Source organism: Neoarius graeffei, chromosome 22, assembly GCF_027579695.1.
Source record: "Neoarius graeffei isolate fNeoGra1 chromosome 22, fNeoGra1.pri, whole genome shotgun sequence".
Lineage (NCBI taxonomy): Eukaryota > Metazoa > Chordata > Actinopteri > Siluriformes > Ariidae > Neoarius > Neoarius graeffei.
In genome coordinates, this window is record NC_083590.1 from 16,002,445 (window position 1) to 16,019,576 (window position 17,132).

General features: G+C 42.6%; 1 protein-coding gene across 1 annotated transcript in view; it reads left to right on the plus strand.

Moving 5' to 3' along the window:
* LOC132870289 (NACHT, LRR and PYD domains-containing protein 12-like) overlaps positions 1–17,132 on the plus strand; it is an 81,141-nt gene that overhangs the window by 61,822 nt on the left and 2,187 nt on the right. The window contains exons 16-17 of the mRNA XM_060903923.1: positions 15,648–15,842; positions 16,312–16,485. Coding sequence (XP_060759906.1) covers positions 15,648–15,842; positions 16,312–16,485 — 369 coding nt within the window. The remainder of the gene's footprint in view (positions 1–15,647; positions 15,843–16,311; positions 16,486–17,132) is intronic.

Consider the following 17,132-nt stretch of genomic DNA (forward strand, 5'->3'; position numbering starts at 1 on the left):
CTCAGTTGCGACAGCAGAGTGCTCTTTCTCCAAATTAAAATTGGTAAATTATCTCAGGAGCGCAATGGGTCAAGAGAGACTCTGTGGATTGGGCATTTTATCATTTGAGAATGAGCGAGCAAGAGCGCTTAACATCCCTCAAATAGTCGACGACAGTGGCGGTTCTAGACCAAAATTACTAGGGGGGCCGAGGTGGGGCCAGTGTTTTTTCAGGGGGGCACATATAAGGACAAAACATGGCAATATTTAAGCATTCAAAATGTTTTGTTTAGTTTATTTAAAACCGAAACAAAATACATTGAGCATAAATACAATGAGATAAACATTCTGTTTCAATAGCCTAAACATAAAGTAAATTGTGCTCAATAAATCTTAAAACCATGTTTCTCTTTTTTGTAAAATAAGATTTCTATTTTTGCATACAGTGAACCTTTTATCTGTACCATGACACTTTTTAAATTCACAGCATGAATGAATTTTCTTTTTCACAATCACTATCTTTATCTAAATCACACTGTCATCATCTCACTCTTTATGTACAGCGGGGGGGGGGGAATAAAAAGAAAAAATAAATTCACATACAGTGGTCTCAGAATCACCCTATAGCATTCACAGCAGGCTGAAACACTACAACAAGAAGATTCTGCGATTGTGACTCCTTGAGAAACGGTCTACAAATGCATCAAGGTTCAAAGCCTTGGACCTTCTGGATTCAGTGCTGAGCACACCAAGATTGCTTAGACGCTCCTCACTAATGGTGGATCGGAGGTAGGTCTTCACCAGTTTCAAAGTGGAGAAACTCCGCTCACAAGAGGCAGAGCTCACTGGGAGTGCCACAGCTATTTTGCATAGTCTAAAGAGCTCTGTGGCAGCGGGGGCGTGGTCAAGCGCCGGTCTGTGACAGGAGGGCGGAGTCAGGGAAGGTAAGTGGCAGAATCACTACACCTGACGGCAACCTGTGTTTGTGTGTCTCCCCAGTGACTGCGCCCTATTTAAGGAGAGAGAGCGAGAGCAGAGGGGGCTCTCTCCACAACCAGATGACTAGAATGTGTGTGCGGCTGAGAGAGAAAGATATTTCCACTGAAAAGTGAAAATAAAAGAGTTTTACGAACTCAGTCTCTGTCCTGCCGTCCTCTGTGCTCCACTCTGAATCCCGGGTTTCAGCACCACTGTAAGGTTCACTAGGTGTGGGTGGAGCACAGAGGACGGCAGGACAGAGACTGAGTTCGCAAAACTCTTTTATTTTAACTTTTCAGTGGAAACATCTTTCTCTCTCAGCCACGCACGCACACACATTCCAGTCATCTGGTTGTGGAGAGAGCCCCCTCTAGTGGGCCTGTTATGCATAACAATTGTGCACAAAATGAAAAAAGCATGAAACTTTCAGGGTTTGTTCTTGAAGGCATAAGCTTTAATTTGAGACGTGGAGGCATTCTCAGTTTGACCTCTGGGGTCAGCTAGAGGTCATTGACCTCCATGATATCACATTTCTATGCATGAAATTAGAAAAGGCTGTATCTTAACATCTAAATGTGATGTAAATGTAAAATAAATGTGTTTTTCCATGTGCCTGGACATGAAAAAAATCACATATAATACTGATATTCCTCTTAGGTGTAACTTCAGGGGTCAGGTAGAGGTCATTGACCTTTGAAATTTGAAGTTTCTATGCATGAAATTCTAGACGGGTGTATCTTAGGATCTAAATGTGATAGAAATGTGAAGTTAATGTGTATTTCCTTGTTTCTGACCATGAGAAACCCATTTTTGATACTGATATTACTCTTACAGGTCATCTCTGGGGTCAGCTAGAGGTCACTGACCTCCAGCATAATGCATTTCTATGCATAAAATTAGAAACGGGTGTACCTCAGGTTCTAAATGTGATAGAAATGTAAACTTAATTTGTATTTCTATGATTCTGTACATGAGAAACCCATTTTTGATACTGATATCATTCTGAGAGGTCAACATCATGGAGAACAGGCAAGGTTGGGAAACATCCCACATTTTGATAAATCTATATAAAAATCTCATGTGTTTTGGATTGTAAGAAACAATTCCATATGAATATGAACATGACAGAAATATACTTCAACTTGTCAGAAATTATAAACTTTAACTAATCAAAAACTTGAACTACAATCAAAACTCTAAATGCAGTGTAAACAGGTTCCATAAAGAACATTTTAAAATCACTATAGTATCTACATTTATTCTAAGGGCCTTGACCTTTGGGGATTACAATGTTGGCATACAAATTGTAACTACAGAACACTGATTTAGTCGCTGCAGTCACCAGAGCATGTGCACAGTGCTGTGCACTTTAAGGCTGCCTTTTTACATCTACAGTGCCCAGTACAACCCTTTTTGCAACCACATTGCACAAGTTCATAGCAAGCCTGTGAAGCTTCAGGGAGTGTTGTCCAAAGTGGCTGCCATCCAGCATCGGTGTCAATCCATCCCCAGTCTGATGGACTGGGCAAACATGGTTGAGAAACCAAAGCAAGGTTCCATATATTAGCCTGGTACATTGCTCTTTTTATGTGTTGCCTCAAAGCATCTTGTGTAGGGGGGATGAAAATAATGGGCTACACACAAAACATGAACATGAAAATTCTGTTGAATCTCTACCTCTGCTAGACTGACATATAGTTATAGTTATTCCTGTGAATTTAGAATTGCCCTATCAATGTCCAACATTAAAATGACTGAAAATTAAACTACAATATACTGTATTCTTCAACTCTAGTGCAAATGAGAGCAAATGCTCCAAAACATTACTCACTTTGAAATTATCAATGGAAATGGGGCAACTGTGTTCAGCTTCTGACATAGTTTGTGACCAATGGAGATGTTTTACTTATCAGAAATGAGTTGTGTCATGTCCAGAAACATGGAATCATATATTTACTTTACATTTACAGTAGTTCACATTTTAATCCAAAGATAGATTGTTTATAATTTCTTGCTTAGAAATGCATTATCATGGAGGTCAGTGACCTCTAGCTGACCTCAGAGGTGACTTATAAAAATATCAATATTAGAAATTAGTTTATCATGGCCAGAAACATGGAAATACACATTTAGTTTACATTTCTATCACATTTAGAACCTAAGATACACCCGTTTCTAATTTCGTGCATAGATATGCATTATGCTGGAGGTCAGTGACCTCTAGCTGACCCCAGAGATGACCTGTAAGAGTAATACCAGTATTAAAAATGGGTTTCTCATGGTCAGAAACAAGGAAATACACATTAATTTCACATTTCTATCACATTTAGATCCTAAGATACACCCGTCTAGAATGTCATGCATAGAAACTTCAAATTTCAAAGGTCAATGACCTCTACCTGACCCTTGAAGTTACCCCTAAGAGGAATATCAGTATTATATATGATTTCTTCATGCCCAGTAACATGGAAAAACACATTTATTTTATATTTACATCACATTTGGTGTTAAAATACAGCCTTTTCTAATTTCATGCATAGAAATGTGCCATCATGGAGGTCAATGACCTCTAGTTGACCCCAGAGGTCAAACTGAGAATGCCTCCACGTCTCAAATTAAAGCTTATGCCTTCAAGAACAAACTCTGAAAGTTTCATGCTTTTTTCATTTTGTGCACAATTCTTCTGATAATAAGAGCTTAACAGCCCCACTACTCTGCTCTCGCTCTCTCTCCTTAAATAGAGCGCGGTCACTGGGGAGACACACAAACACAGGTTAATTGCCGTCAGGTGTAGTGATTCTGCCACTTACCTTCCCTGACTCCGCCCTCCTGTCACAGACCGGCGCTTGACCACGCCCCCGCTGCCACAAGCTCAAAAAATACTTCTTTATATGTTTCAGTGAAACGTGTCAACGCTACTGCATCTGATGGCTTTTCAATAAAAAAAACTTCAGACGTGACAGCTGTTATCTCTCACGTCCGAAGTTTACAATTCGCGCCGCTGCTGGTCTTTCTGCTGCAGGTAACAGTGTGCGTGTAGCGCTTTAAGGAGTCCGTGTAGAACACTCCGTCATGTCAGTTCCGATCTTCGAGCCAGCGCACGTCGAAATTAATAAATCTTATTATCCGTTCAGCACAGGGGCCACAACAGGGGCCAGGAGCAATTTTACAGGGGCATTGGCCCCCCCCGGCCCCTGTTTAAAACCGCCTATGGTCGACGACTTTGCGGAGCGCAAGGTGCGTCGAATGCCTTTTTAATGATGAACGCAGGTTTCCATGTTGGCTTTGTAGTTGAAGACGTGCTTACACAATGAGGGTGTATCATTCATGATTGCTGGATTTTTGTTGTTGTTTAGTGTATATTTGGAACATAATACAAAATGAATGGAAAATACAGGCTATGTAGGCCTATAAAAAAAATAATAATCATAAAAAACCCTTTGAGCAAGTTCTGTTCTAATATAGCCTGATTATATGCCGCAGGCCTTCTGTTTGTTTGCAATTTCGCCATGGCTCGGTCCAAAGGCCACGTTCTTAAAAACTGCTTTTTGTTAGATATAGCCTGAGTAGGCCTATATGCCACAAGCCTTCTAATTTGTTTGGTTGCAATTTCGCCGGGGGGGCTGATTGGTGTTTTGATTTTATGTTGCGTGTTTATCCCATGTGTCAGTGATGACGTGTGCAGCAGAAAACTCAAATCCGAACAGCTCGAACTGTGAATTACTGTTACAGCATTTCAGTGTATTGTCTAAGTACAAATTTTTCTGGGTAGGAAATGAGAAGGGCACTGGTGGTGTCGGTTTTCTCCTTGCTGAGAGGTGGGTGGAGAGAGTTGTAGAGATTAATCGTGTCTCTGACAGAATCTGTACAATCAAGATCAACGTTGGCGTATCAATACTCACTGTTCTCTCCGTGTATGCCCCACAATCTGGTCTGGATGAAAGAACTAAAGATGCCTTTTACGATCTGCTTCAATGTACTGTTTCAAAGATTGCTGACCCAGAGTGCTTATTTGTCTGTGGTGACTTTAATGGTCACATTGGAAGTGAGTCCTCTGCATATGATGGTGTACATGGTGGGTTTGACTACAGTGAACGTAACATCGAGGGGGAGAGGATTCTTGAACTCTCCGTAGCCAATGATTTTGTCATCTGCAACTCCTTTTTTCAGAAAAGGAAAAGCCACCTTGTTACTTACCAATCGGGAGGTGCCTCAACTCAGGTCGATTATATCTTTTTTTTTTTTTCTCAAATATGTTTATTGAGCTTTCTATATATTAACATAAAACAACAACACTCAGTACAATATTGGTCTAGACATTCTATACATACATACAACTCACATGCACCCAAGCAATGCAATGACAACAAGACAATAAAGAGCCAAAGGTTAGCCAAGGACAATACTTGAGAGCACTGAAGCCACTGTAGAGTTGGAAAAGTTAAGATATGGAGTCCAAATATTCATAAACCATCCCTCTGAAGAGTGAAGCAGACAGGTCAGGTACTCAAGGGGAAAACATTCCATAATTATCTTATGCCAGTTTGATTTAGTGGGGGGTTTGTCGCTTATCCAAGACAAAAAGATGTTCTTCCTTGCTGCATATGTGAGGATATTATACAGTCTGGTAGAGTTAGCATCCACAATAGTATCCTGACTGGGGTAACCCAGGATTAAGGAAAGAGGGTCCATGTACAACACAACACCAAATATATTTTCCAAATCTTGCAAAACATCCATCCAATATCCTTGAATTTTAGGACACGACCAGATACAATGAGTATAGGTGCCCACTGAGATTTTATATTTTAAACATGCAGGTGAGAGTTGAGAGTTCATTTTATGTCTTTTGTTGGGAGAGATTTGTAAACAGTGCACAATCTTAAATTGCAGCAATCTGGCATGGTTACACACAGATATTTTCTTTGTTTGAGTCCATATCTTAGTCCATTTATCCCCATCAATATCTATAGCAAGTTCACCTTGCCACGTCTGCATAACATCCTGTACATTTATCACATCAGTCTGGCTTAAGACATTGTAAAAATGAGTAATGGATTTCTTAGCTGGGCCAAAGAGGAGTAATTGTTCAACTGCAGACGTAGTGGCATCAATATTAAGAGTAGTTTCCCTGTATATGAAGTCCCAAATCTGCAGGTATTTGAAAAAGTCATGCCTGGGAAGATTATACTTTTCTTGAAGTTGTGCAAATGATAGCATGGATGCACCCTGAAATAAATCACGTATCCTTTTTATCCCTAGAGATGTCCAAGTGCTATACCCACCATCCACCATGCCTGGTAAGAAGTTAGGATTGCCCTGAATTGGAACCAGTGGAAGATGTTAGACCAGACCTCCCTTCAAGCTTTTGTGTAATAAACCATGCTTTTAAAGTATTAGAGACTATAGGGTTATTTTTATAATGGCTCCTGGCTGACTTTAAGTCTTTGAAGGCCAAAAGGCCTAACAGGGAGCCTGAGGTCTGTGACTTCTCTAAACTCAGCAGATCAGAAGTAGGTTCCTCCTTGACCCATTCTGTTATAAATCTTAAATGGGATGCCAGCTGATACCATCTGATGTTGGGAAGATCTAGGCCAACCTTCGAACTGGGAAGTTGTAGTTTTGCTACTTTTAGTCTGGGCTTTCTCTTGTTCCAAATGAAGTCACTCAGCCAGCCATTAAGCAGCTTCAGTACCTTGCCTGACAAGAGTAATGGGATCATCTGTAGGGGGTATAACAATCTTGGCAAAATATTCATTTTAATAATAGAAACTCTACCAAGCAATGACCAGGGGAGTGGAGCCCATCTGTTCAGGTCCTTCCTTATGGAGTCTTGGAGGGGGTTAAAATTGGCCCTAAACATTCCATGAAACAAAGGTGTGATATGAATACCCAGGTAGACAAAACCTGTTATGGACCATTTAAATGGGAATGAGGGTAGTGTGTCAGTTCTATCTCTAAGACTTCCCATTGGCATAGCTAAAGATTTTGAGAAATTGATTTTGTAACCCAAAAAACATCCAAACAAAGTGATTACATCAACAAGACATGAAACAGAAGTTTCAGGCTCCAACACATAAAGCAAAACTTCGTCCACGTAAAGAGAAATTTTATGTTGGCTCCCACCCACCTTTATGCCAGTTATGTCAGAGTCTTGCCTTATGGCCTCAACGAGAGGTTCTATTGCAAGGGGAAAAAGAGCAGGACTAAGAGGGCAGCCCTGACGTGTTGAGCAATGAAGTGGGAAGTTGTCAGATCTATAGCCATTGGTGATGACTGTGGCCATGGGATTTTTATATAATAATTTGACCTATCTAATAAAATTGTCTCCCAAATTAAATTTATGTAGGACATTGAACAGGTATGACCATTCAACACGATCGAATGCTTTTTCTGCATCCAATGAAATGACCATACTATCAATTTCCTGAGTCTGACAAATATTGATAATATGTAGGAGCCTCCTAACATTGTAACTAGAACTTCTACCTTTGATAAAGCCTGTCTGATCCTCTGTAATAAGAAAAGGTAGAACTTTCTCGAGACGTACTGCCAATATTTTGGATAGTATTTTTATGTCTTGGTTCAGAAGAGCAATAGGCCTGTATCCTGCACAGTCCTCAGGGGACTTTCCTTTTTTTTTTTTAAATTAAAGTGATATCGGCTTCTCTTAGTGACTGGGGGAGGCTACCAGTGATGAAAGAATGTTCCAACATTTCCAAGTAGGGGTCTATAAGCACATCTTGAAATTCTCGATAAAATTCACTGCTCAGGCCATCAGGCCCTGGTGCCTTGCCTGACTGCAGGCCTTTAAGTGCTAACAGGGCCTCCTCCCTGGAGATGGGAGCATTTAATTCACATTTTTGAGAATCAGAGATGGTTGGAAGAGTTAGTCTCCCTAAAAAGGATTCCATCCTATCCAAGACTCCCTGTGGTTGATCCGATTCATACAACCTAGTGTAAAATTGCCTGAAAGTGTTAATGTTTTTATTGTCAAAGTGTCAGATGCCATTCCCATCTAAAATTGAAGGAATAACTTGAGGGTCCCTTTTAATTTTGGTCAAATGAGATAAATACTTACTGGGCTTATCCCCATAGTCATATAGCCTTTGCTTTGAGAAGAGGAGAGCACTCTTAGCCTGTTGGGTTAGTAAAGTGTCCAGAGCAGCCTGTATTGCGCATTTCCTCTGCAACAGTAATGGGTCTGATGTTAAGCAAAGTGCACCTTTAATATCTGCCAGTTCTTTTTCAAGTTTTAGTTGCTGTTCCAATTGTTTTTTCAAGGCTGAATAGGCTATAATTAAACCCCTGACGTATGCTTTGGCAGTTTCCCACAGTAAGGATGGGTTGCTAGTAGATTGTGAATTAATAGACAGGAATATCCTAAATTCACTTTTCAGATGAGAGATAAATTTGTCATCTTTCAGGAGACGTGTATCGAATCTCCAGCGTTTACTTTTTGCAAATTCTATGTCAAGAGACAATTCAAGGAGCAAAGTTGCATGATCACTAACCACAATATTGCCTATTGAGCAGGAAGACACAAATTGCATCACAGACTGGGGTACGAAAAAATAATCAATCCGTGTGTGGCATTCGTGAGGAGGGGAGTAAAAGGTGAATTCTCTATCAGACGGATGCGACACTCTCCATGTATCAACCAGGCTGATTTCCCCACAAGTCCACAAGAGGGCCTTAGCCTGGTTTGACAGAGGAGAATTTCGTGGGGGATGTCTATCAAGTCGAGGATTAAGTAAACAATTAAAGTCACCTCCCACCAAGGCCAATGGCGAAGATACTTCTGCAAATTCTGAGAATGCTTTAGTTAATAAATCTGGAGAATAGTTAGGTGGGCAATAAAGATTCATAATAATAATTTCTTTGCCATGTATGACACCATTTATAATCACAAATTTTCCGTACTTATCTTTTATACACTTTTTTAATTGGAATGGTAGATTCTTGTGTATCAATATAACAACCCCTCTGCTACTGGTGGTAAAAGAGGAAAAGTACACCTGACCAACCCAACTGTATTTAAGTTTAAGATGCTCATTGTCCTTTAAGTGGGACTCCTGTAATAGAGCCACATCCACCCCCTCCCTTTTCAACAAAGAATAGACCTTTCTCCATTTCACGTTACGTCTTAAACCCCTTATATTCCATGAACAGAGTTTTAACTTGTAAGGTGGCATCATTCTATTGGCAAATATAATTTAGGCAGTTTATCCAAATATGCCAACATGATACACTGAATGTGGGAGACCAGTACTGAGCATGAAGTACAAATAACAAAAACAGAACACATGAAACCATAACAGAAAAAAATATGCATGTCAAAAAAGGGAAATGTTGAAAAAAAAAAGGGGTCCTTCCTCAGGTTGCAGGGGGATTGCTGTTCTGTAAGGCACCTCCACTAGGGCCGAGTGTGTTTCTCACACCATGTAAACAGAAAAAAAAACAAAGCAAGTGACATAACCCAGTTGACCGGGGCTCACAGCAACACCCAATTATTACATGATACACAAAAGTTTTCAACTTATAAGCCTCTAAATGTGAATCATCATCTATTCTTAAACCAGCTGGACTTCCACTGAATGAATACTGGTGTATAATTAAGCAAGGGGGGGCACGTTAATACATATTATGATGACGAGTAATCATTCACATGTGCGTAAGATGTATCATAACAGAGTATAATCACCAGTGTTCTACTAGAGGGGAGAACACTTTGGATCATGTTTACTCCAACATCAAGCCATACCCCTCCCCCACCTCGGCCAGTCAGACCATCTTTCCCTCCTGCTCTCCCCAGCCTACACCCCCCTCAGACACAGAGCCAGGCCCACCACAAGGACTATCACAACCTGGCCTGACAATGCACTCTCCAAACTGCAGGACTGCTTTAAATGGACAGACTGGGACTTATTTGTACAACAGGAGCTGGAGACATTCACAGGAACGGTGCTGGACTATATCAAGTTCTGCATCGGGAATGTGACGGTAGATAAAAACATCCGGGGTTTTCCAAACCAGAAACCCTGGATGACCAGCCAGGTCCACTCACTCCTCAGGGCTCGCGACGCTGCCTTCAGGTCAGGTGACAGAGCTCTGTATAGAGCTGCTCGAGCTGATCTGAAAAGAGGAATAAATAAAGCCAAGGCGGACCATAGGCTGCGTATAGAGTCCCACCTGTCCAGCAACAACACACGGGAGGTGTGGCAGGGCATACAAGACATCACAAACTTCAAAGACTGTGCTGTGTCAACAGGAGACTGGAGTGCGCCACTGGCAGAGGAGCTAAATTGCTTCTTTGCTCGCTTTGAAACATCTCAGCAGCACTCATATGCTCCAGCCCTGCCCCCACCACCACACAGTTCCTACACCACTCCATTCACTGTACAGGAGCACGATGTCAGACGGGTGCTCCTGGCAGTGAACCCCAAGAAAGCTGCCGGCCCAGATGGCGTACCTGGTAAAGTGCTCAGAGCGTGTGCCTACCAGCTCGCCCCTACCTTCACCAGGATCTTTAACCTCTCCCTGGCTCAGGCAGTCATCCCGCCCTGCCTAAAATCAGCAACAATAATCCCAGTGCCGAAGAAGTCTCCTGTCACCAGCCCGAATGATTACCGTCCTGTGGCCTTCACCCCGGTAATCATGAAGTGCTTCGAGAGACTAGTTCTTCAGCACATCAAGGACCACCTCCCCCCAGACTTCGACCCCTACCAGTTCGCATATCGCGCGAACAGATCCACAGAGGACGCTATCGCCGTAGCTCTCCACTCTGCGCTGAACCACCTGGAGCAGCAGCAGAGCTACGTCCGTATACTCTTTGTGGATTACAGTTCAGCTTTCAACACAATAATCCTGGACATCCTTATCAGTAACTGGACACTCTCGGCCTCCCCCCTCTCACATGTGCCTGGATAAAGGACTTTCTTACCAACCAGCCCCAGACTGTGAGACTTGGCCCCCACTTCTCCTCCACCCGCACGTTGAGCACCGGCTCTCCACAGGGCTGTGTGCTGAGCCCCCTCCTGTACTGCCTCTACACCCATGACTGTAGTTTGACCCACAACAACAACTTTATCGTCAAGTTTGCTGACGACACCACAGTGGTCGGACTCCTCTCAAAGGGAGACGAGGCAGCCTACAGAGGGGAGGTCCTGAAGTTGGCAGCCTGGTGTTCAGAGAATAATCTCGCTCTGAACACCAAGAAAACCAAAGAGCTTATCATTGACTTCAGGAAGCACAGCACCGACCTTGCCCCCCTTTTCATAAACAACGTGTATGTGGAGAGGGTCCACACCTTCCGGTTTCTCGGCGTCCTCATCTCCGCCGACATCTCCTGGTCAGAGAACATTACAGCAGTCATTAAGAAGGCTCAGCAATGGCTACATTTCCTGAGAGTCCTCAGGAAGCACAACCTGAGCTCCAACCTGCTGCTGACCTTCTACCGCTCATCCATCAAGAGCCTGCTGACATACTGTATCTCAGTATGGTATGGCAGCTGCACTGCTGCGGACAGGGAGAGGCTCCAGAGAGTAGTAAAGGCAGCACAGAAGATCATCGGCTGCCCTCTCCTCTCCCTGATGGACATTTACACCTCCCGCTGCCTTAGCAGAGCTAAGAACATTATCAAGGACAGCTCCCACCCTGGCTTTGACCTGTTTGACTTGTTGCCCTCAGGGAGGCACTACAGGTGCATCAGAACAAAAACAAATAGATTCAAAAACAGCTTCTTCCCAAAAGCCATAACCACCCTGAACTCGAATATGCTCTGACCTTATAGTCTAAACACCCTGTGCAATACTTCATAATGTGCAATAATTTATAATGTGCAATACTTTATAATATGACTGTGTCTGTGCACTACTTTATAATGTGTAATACCTCACTCCATAATGTGAAACACAACACATACGCCTCAGGACTGTGCACCTTACACCCTCACTTTTTTTTTGTTCTTGTTGTTGTTGTTTTCCTCTCTCTACATGCTGTTTGCACTGTTATTGGAGTTGCTTTTAATCTCATTGTACATGGGTATAGTGACAATAAAGGTATTCTATTCTATTCTATACATGAGTGTCCAAACTTAGCTCTCATATGGTCAGAGAGTCCGTCATTCCTGACGTGCTGCACTGGTTGCAAAGGTCAGAGCTTCTATCGGGGAGAGGAAGGTTTTCTTGGTGCCATTCAGTGATACTTGTAACTTTGCAGGGAAGAGCATAGAGTAATCAGCGCCGATTTGTCTGAGATGTTGTTTAGCTTCATTAAACTCTTTCCATTTATGAAGTACTGCGGCGGACAGGTCATGGTAGAAGGATATTTTCCTTTCCTCCAGAGTAATATTCCCGTCCGCTGCTTTTATCCGCACTGCTGCCATCACTCTCTGCTTGTCCGGGAACGTGTGGAACCGGATGATGACAGGGTGCGGTCGCTGGTCAGACCCGGGCTTGGGCATTAGAGAGCGGTGAGCCCGCTCTAGCTTAACTCAGCCCCTTTTAGTATCCATGACGAGAAAGTCCGGTAGACAGTGTTCAAAGAAGTCCAAAGCATTTCTCCCCTCCATATTCTCAGGCAGGTTGAAGATGCAGATATTTTTTCACCGCCCTCTGTTTTCCAGTCCGTCTATATGGTCACAGAGGGATTCAACTTTTCTTTCCAAGGCTGCTATACGATTAGCTTGCAGCTGGTTAACGGCCTCAAGCTGTAGCATCCTAGCCTCTACTTCATCCAAGTGGTCGTTAGCCCTCTTCAGCTCAGTAGTATGGGAGAGGACTGTTTTAGCCAAAGGCTCGAGTTTGTCGTTAATAGCCATCATTAGCTTATTAGTCATCAAATCCAGTGCTTTGGCGAGTCCGGGTTCAAGTTCTGCCTCCTCATCGCTTTCATCATGCTCGCTGCCATGTTGGGCTAGATCCGTAGCCATGTTGTCAGTTGGTTGTCATGACTTAGTCTTTCCCTTTGGCATTGTTTGGTGTTGTTTTGTCCAGAATTGTTTGAGAGTCATACTACTGCACTGGCATTATAAAAAGATAATGTGGTTTAAGACAGAATGCAAAATATATGAAGGGTGTTGGTGGAGCTCCCGCAAAACCAACCATCTCCTAGGCCGTCATCACGTGATTCCCCCCCCCCCCCCCCAGGTCGATTATATCTTGACTAAGAAACGTGATTTCAAATCAGTTTGTAACGTGAAAGTCCTGCCTAACGAGGAATGTGCCTCCCAGCACAAGCTGCTTGTTTGTGATCTCAGACTTATTTTCCAGAAGCAACATAAACAATCCTTTACTCCCAAGCTTTGTGTGTGGAAGCTGAAAGATCCTGGGGTGAAAAGAGAATTCCTGAGTGAGGTGAGGTTGGAAGTTAACAAAAGTCCCCATCCCTCTTCAGTGGATGGTCAATGGCAACTATTGAGAGACAGCCTCCTGAAAGTTAGTGACAAAATTTGTGGGTACACTAAAAAAGGCAATTAGAGAAAAGAAACCTGGTGGTGGGATGACTCTGTCAGTTCTGCCATTGAGGAGAAAAGGTGCAGGTGGAAAGCCTGGAAGAAGGGTGGCAGTAAAGATTACCTGCAAGCTAAACATATAGCTAAAAAAGCAGTTTACACAGCAAAAAAGAGAGCTGAGGTGGGCAGTTTTGCAAATGTAAAGAAAGGTGATGAAGATATCTTTTGAATTGCAAAACAGATGAAGAAGGTAAATAAGGATGTGGTGAGTGAGTGCTGTGTCAGGGATGATCGCGTTATCCTCACACTCAGTTCTGAGGCAAAAGCGAAGGCTTGGAAAGATCATTATGAGCGATTATTAAATGTGGAGTTCCCTTGGTCGGTTGATGATCTGCTGACAGCAGAACCAGTACTTGGTCCCCCCATCCTCATTACCACTGAAATGATGGCAGAGGCAATCAATAAGATGAAGCAAAGCAAAGCTCCTGGTCCCTCTGGCATTGTGACCAAAATGTTAAAAGCCTCGGCCAAAGTCAGTTGTCCACTTCTCTGTGACCTTGCAAATGCCATAATCACTGAGAAATTAATTCCAGACGATTGGAACATGAGTCATATAATCAATCTGTATAAGGGCAAAGGTGATGCTTCAGATAGAGGAAGTTACCGGGGGCTAAAGCGAACAGAGCACTGTCTTAAGGTAGTTGAGAGGGTACTGGAGAAGATCATTTGTCCACTGGTGGAAATAGACAAGATGCAGTTTGGTTTTGTACCTGGCAAGGGTACCAACGATGCTATTTTCATCTTGCGTCAGCTGCAAGAAAAACATCTGGAAAAAAGCAAGAACCTGTATCTTGCCTTTGTTGATCTAGAAAAAGCTTTTGATCATGTCCCTCGTGAGGTACTATGATGGGCAATGAGGAGACTGGGTATACCAGAATGGTTAATTTGTACTGTGGAAGCTATGTACTCAAAAGCGATGAGTAGGGTCAGGGTTGACAACTCCTTCAGTGACAGTTTTGATGTCCAAGTCGGGGTCCACCAGGGCTCAGTATTAAGTCCTCTGTTGTTCATCATTGTTCTTGAGGCCTTGTCTCATGAGTTTTGTTCTGGTTGCCCTTGGGAGCTGCTGTACTCTGACGACCTTGTACTTGCATCGGATTCCTTAGAGGGACCAGAGCAGAAATTGAGTTCTTGGAAAGCTGGAATGGAGTCAAGAGGCCTCCGTGTTAACATGCAGAAGACTAAGATCATGATCTCTGGACCAAACCTGGAAACACTGAAGGACTCTGGTGAACATCCTTGTGGTGTGTGCAGGAAGGGGGTCGGTGTTAATTCCATCTACTGCACTGGCTGTGCCCACTGGATTCACAAGAAGTGTAGTGGTATCCATGGCAGATTAAGGCCAAAACCCTCTTTCAGGTGCAACAGATGTCTTGGTAAAGCCCGTCCCATCAATGGCAGACCACTTGACTCCTTGACAGTTGATGACCATCAGCTTGCAGTTGTCGATTGTTTTTGCTATCTGGGAGATAGCATATATGCGGGTGGTGGCTGTGAGGCTGCCACAATAACCAGAGTCAGAGCTGCCTGGGGAAAGTTCAGGGAACTGATGCCGATACTCTGCGCTAAGAGTCTGTCCCTGCACACCCATGGCAAAGTCTACGATAGCTGTGTTAGGGGGGCCTTGCTTTATGCTTGTGAAAGCTGGCCCTTGAAAAGATCTGACCTGGCACGTCTCCAGAGGAATGAGAGGGCCATGCTCCGTTGGATGTGTGTTATCAAGCCTACAAATAACATCAGTACACATGACTTCCGCCTGAGGCTAAACATAAAAGATCTTGATCTAGTCCCCAGGCGGAGCCGTCTTAGATGGTTTGGCCATGTCCAGTGGAGTGTCTCTTGGACCAAGAAGATCTGTTCCCTCCAGGTGCATGGATGTAGGACACGCGGAAGGCCACGAAAGAGCTGGCAAGAGGTGTTGCGAGAAGATCTTAAGTTATCTGGACTAGATGCCAAAGATGCTGCTAATCGCGATTTGTGGAGGGAAAGAATAAATACCATGTGCCGTCAAACCCACATTGGTGGAAACATTGACGTAAATGGATATTGAGTGAGTGAGTGTCGACTCGGAGTTTGTACTTTTGTCATTTATGATAATGAAATGGTGCAATGACAGATTTGAGGACCTGTTTGATCATCTGTGTGAGTTTATTTTGTATTATTTTATTTCCTTCAGTGTCAGTTGTAATACAATTGAAGGGAGAAGCGCTGAAGCTCTGGTCTCAGTGCTCAACTCAGAAACCTCCAGTCTGAGAGAACTGCATCTGACTGTGAAGACACTGGATCTGACTGGGAATAAACTAGAAGACTCAGGAGTGAAGCGTCTCTGTGCTGTACTGGGGAATCCTCACTGTACAGTGGAGACACTGGTGTAAGATCATCTCTCTGAGAGTCACAATAACTCACTAAAGCAGCAGTTAATAGTTGTATACAGTGTTGTTTATCAATTAAAATGTTTCTGTAAAAGTAAAACATGCAAAACAAATAGATTAGTCATGAAGTGATCATTTCTCCTCAGAATCACTTTTACTTTCAAGAAATAATTAAAATGTCTTTACAAGTAAATACGTGATCATTAAAAATCCAGTCAAGCAGAGATAAATTCTGCACAACCTGACTCTTCACTTAAACCTTTAAATTATTGACTTTTTGCTGAATCATTTACACCTCGAGTAAACTTAATGTCAGTAACAGTGGTAATGTTTGAGTCATTATTAATAATAGCTTGTGACTGGTGAAGAGAATAGAGACAGTCCAACATGAGAAACGTCATCTTCACAACCACTATTACACCAAGATGAAAATCTGTTGATGAAGTGTGTGTCATTGTGTCTCTGCAGGTTGTGGGGTTGTGGTGTCTCAGATGAAGGCTGTGCTGCTCTGAGTTCAGCTCTGAGATCAAACCCCTCACACCTGAGATACCTGGATCTGTCCTTTAATAATCTGGGAGACTCAGGAGTGAAGCATCTCTGTGCTGTACTGGAGAATCCTCACTGTAAACTGGAGAGACTGGGGTAAGATCATCTCTCTGAGAGTCACATGACCTGCTCCTCAGTAAGACACATTCTCTAATAGTGAGACTGAAGCAGAGGTTTTATGTTCATCATCAATGTCCTGAGGAGGAAGATTGTTTCTTTTCACTGCACACTGATGATTTGTCACAGAGTCTTTGGGTCAGATGGACGTATGTGAGAAACTGCAGCACAAAATGGGACTTGATGCGACTGCAGTGTGTCCGAATATATATATTTTTAGAAATTAATTAAAATGAATAATCATCAGATGAAAAAGAAAATTCCCAACTGACCATCTCAGATTTGCTTCATACTTTTTGAATAATGTCACTATTCCCAATAAATAGTGTGTAAAATTCAAGGCTTGTTTCTGAGATATCGAGGCTTTTAACAGGCAGCATGGCTTGAATTTTACTGTAAAAACAAGTGCAACAGAAAAACAGTACAAAGATCAATTCATTATTCTTTTTAACTTGTCTTTCTGGTTGCATGAAATTTTCAGGGATAGTCTGGAATTTCGAGTTTACCCAGGACCCCCCCTAAATCCAGCCAAGATGTGGATATAATTTTTATATTATTTATTTATTTATTTATTTATTTATTTATTTTGTGTGTGTTTTTTGTCCTCCACAGTATATTGTTAATGA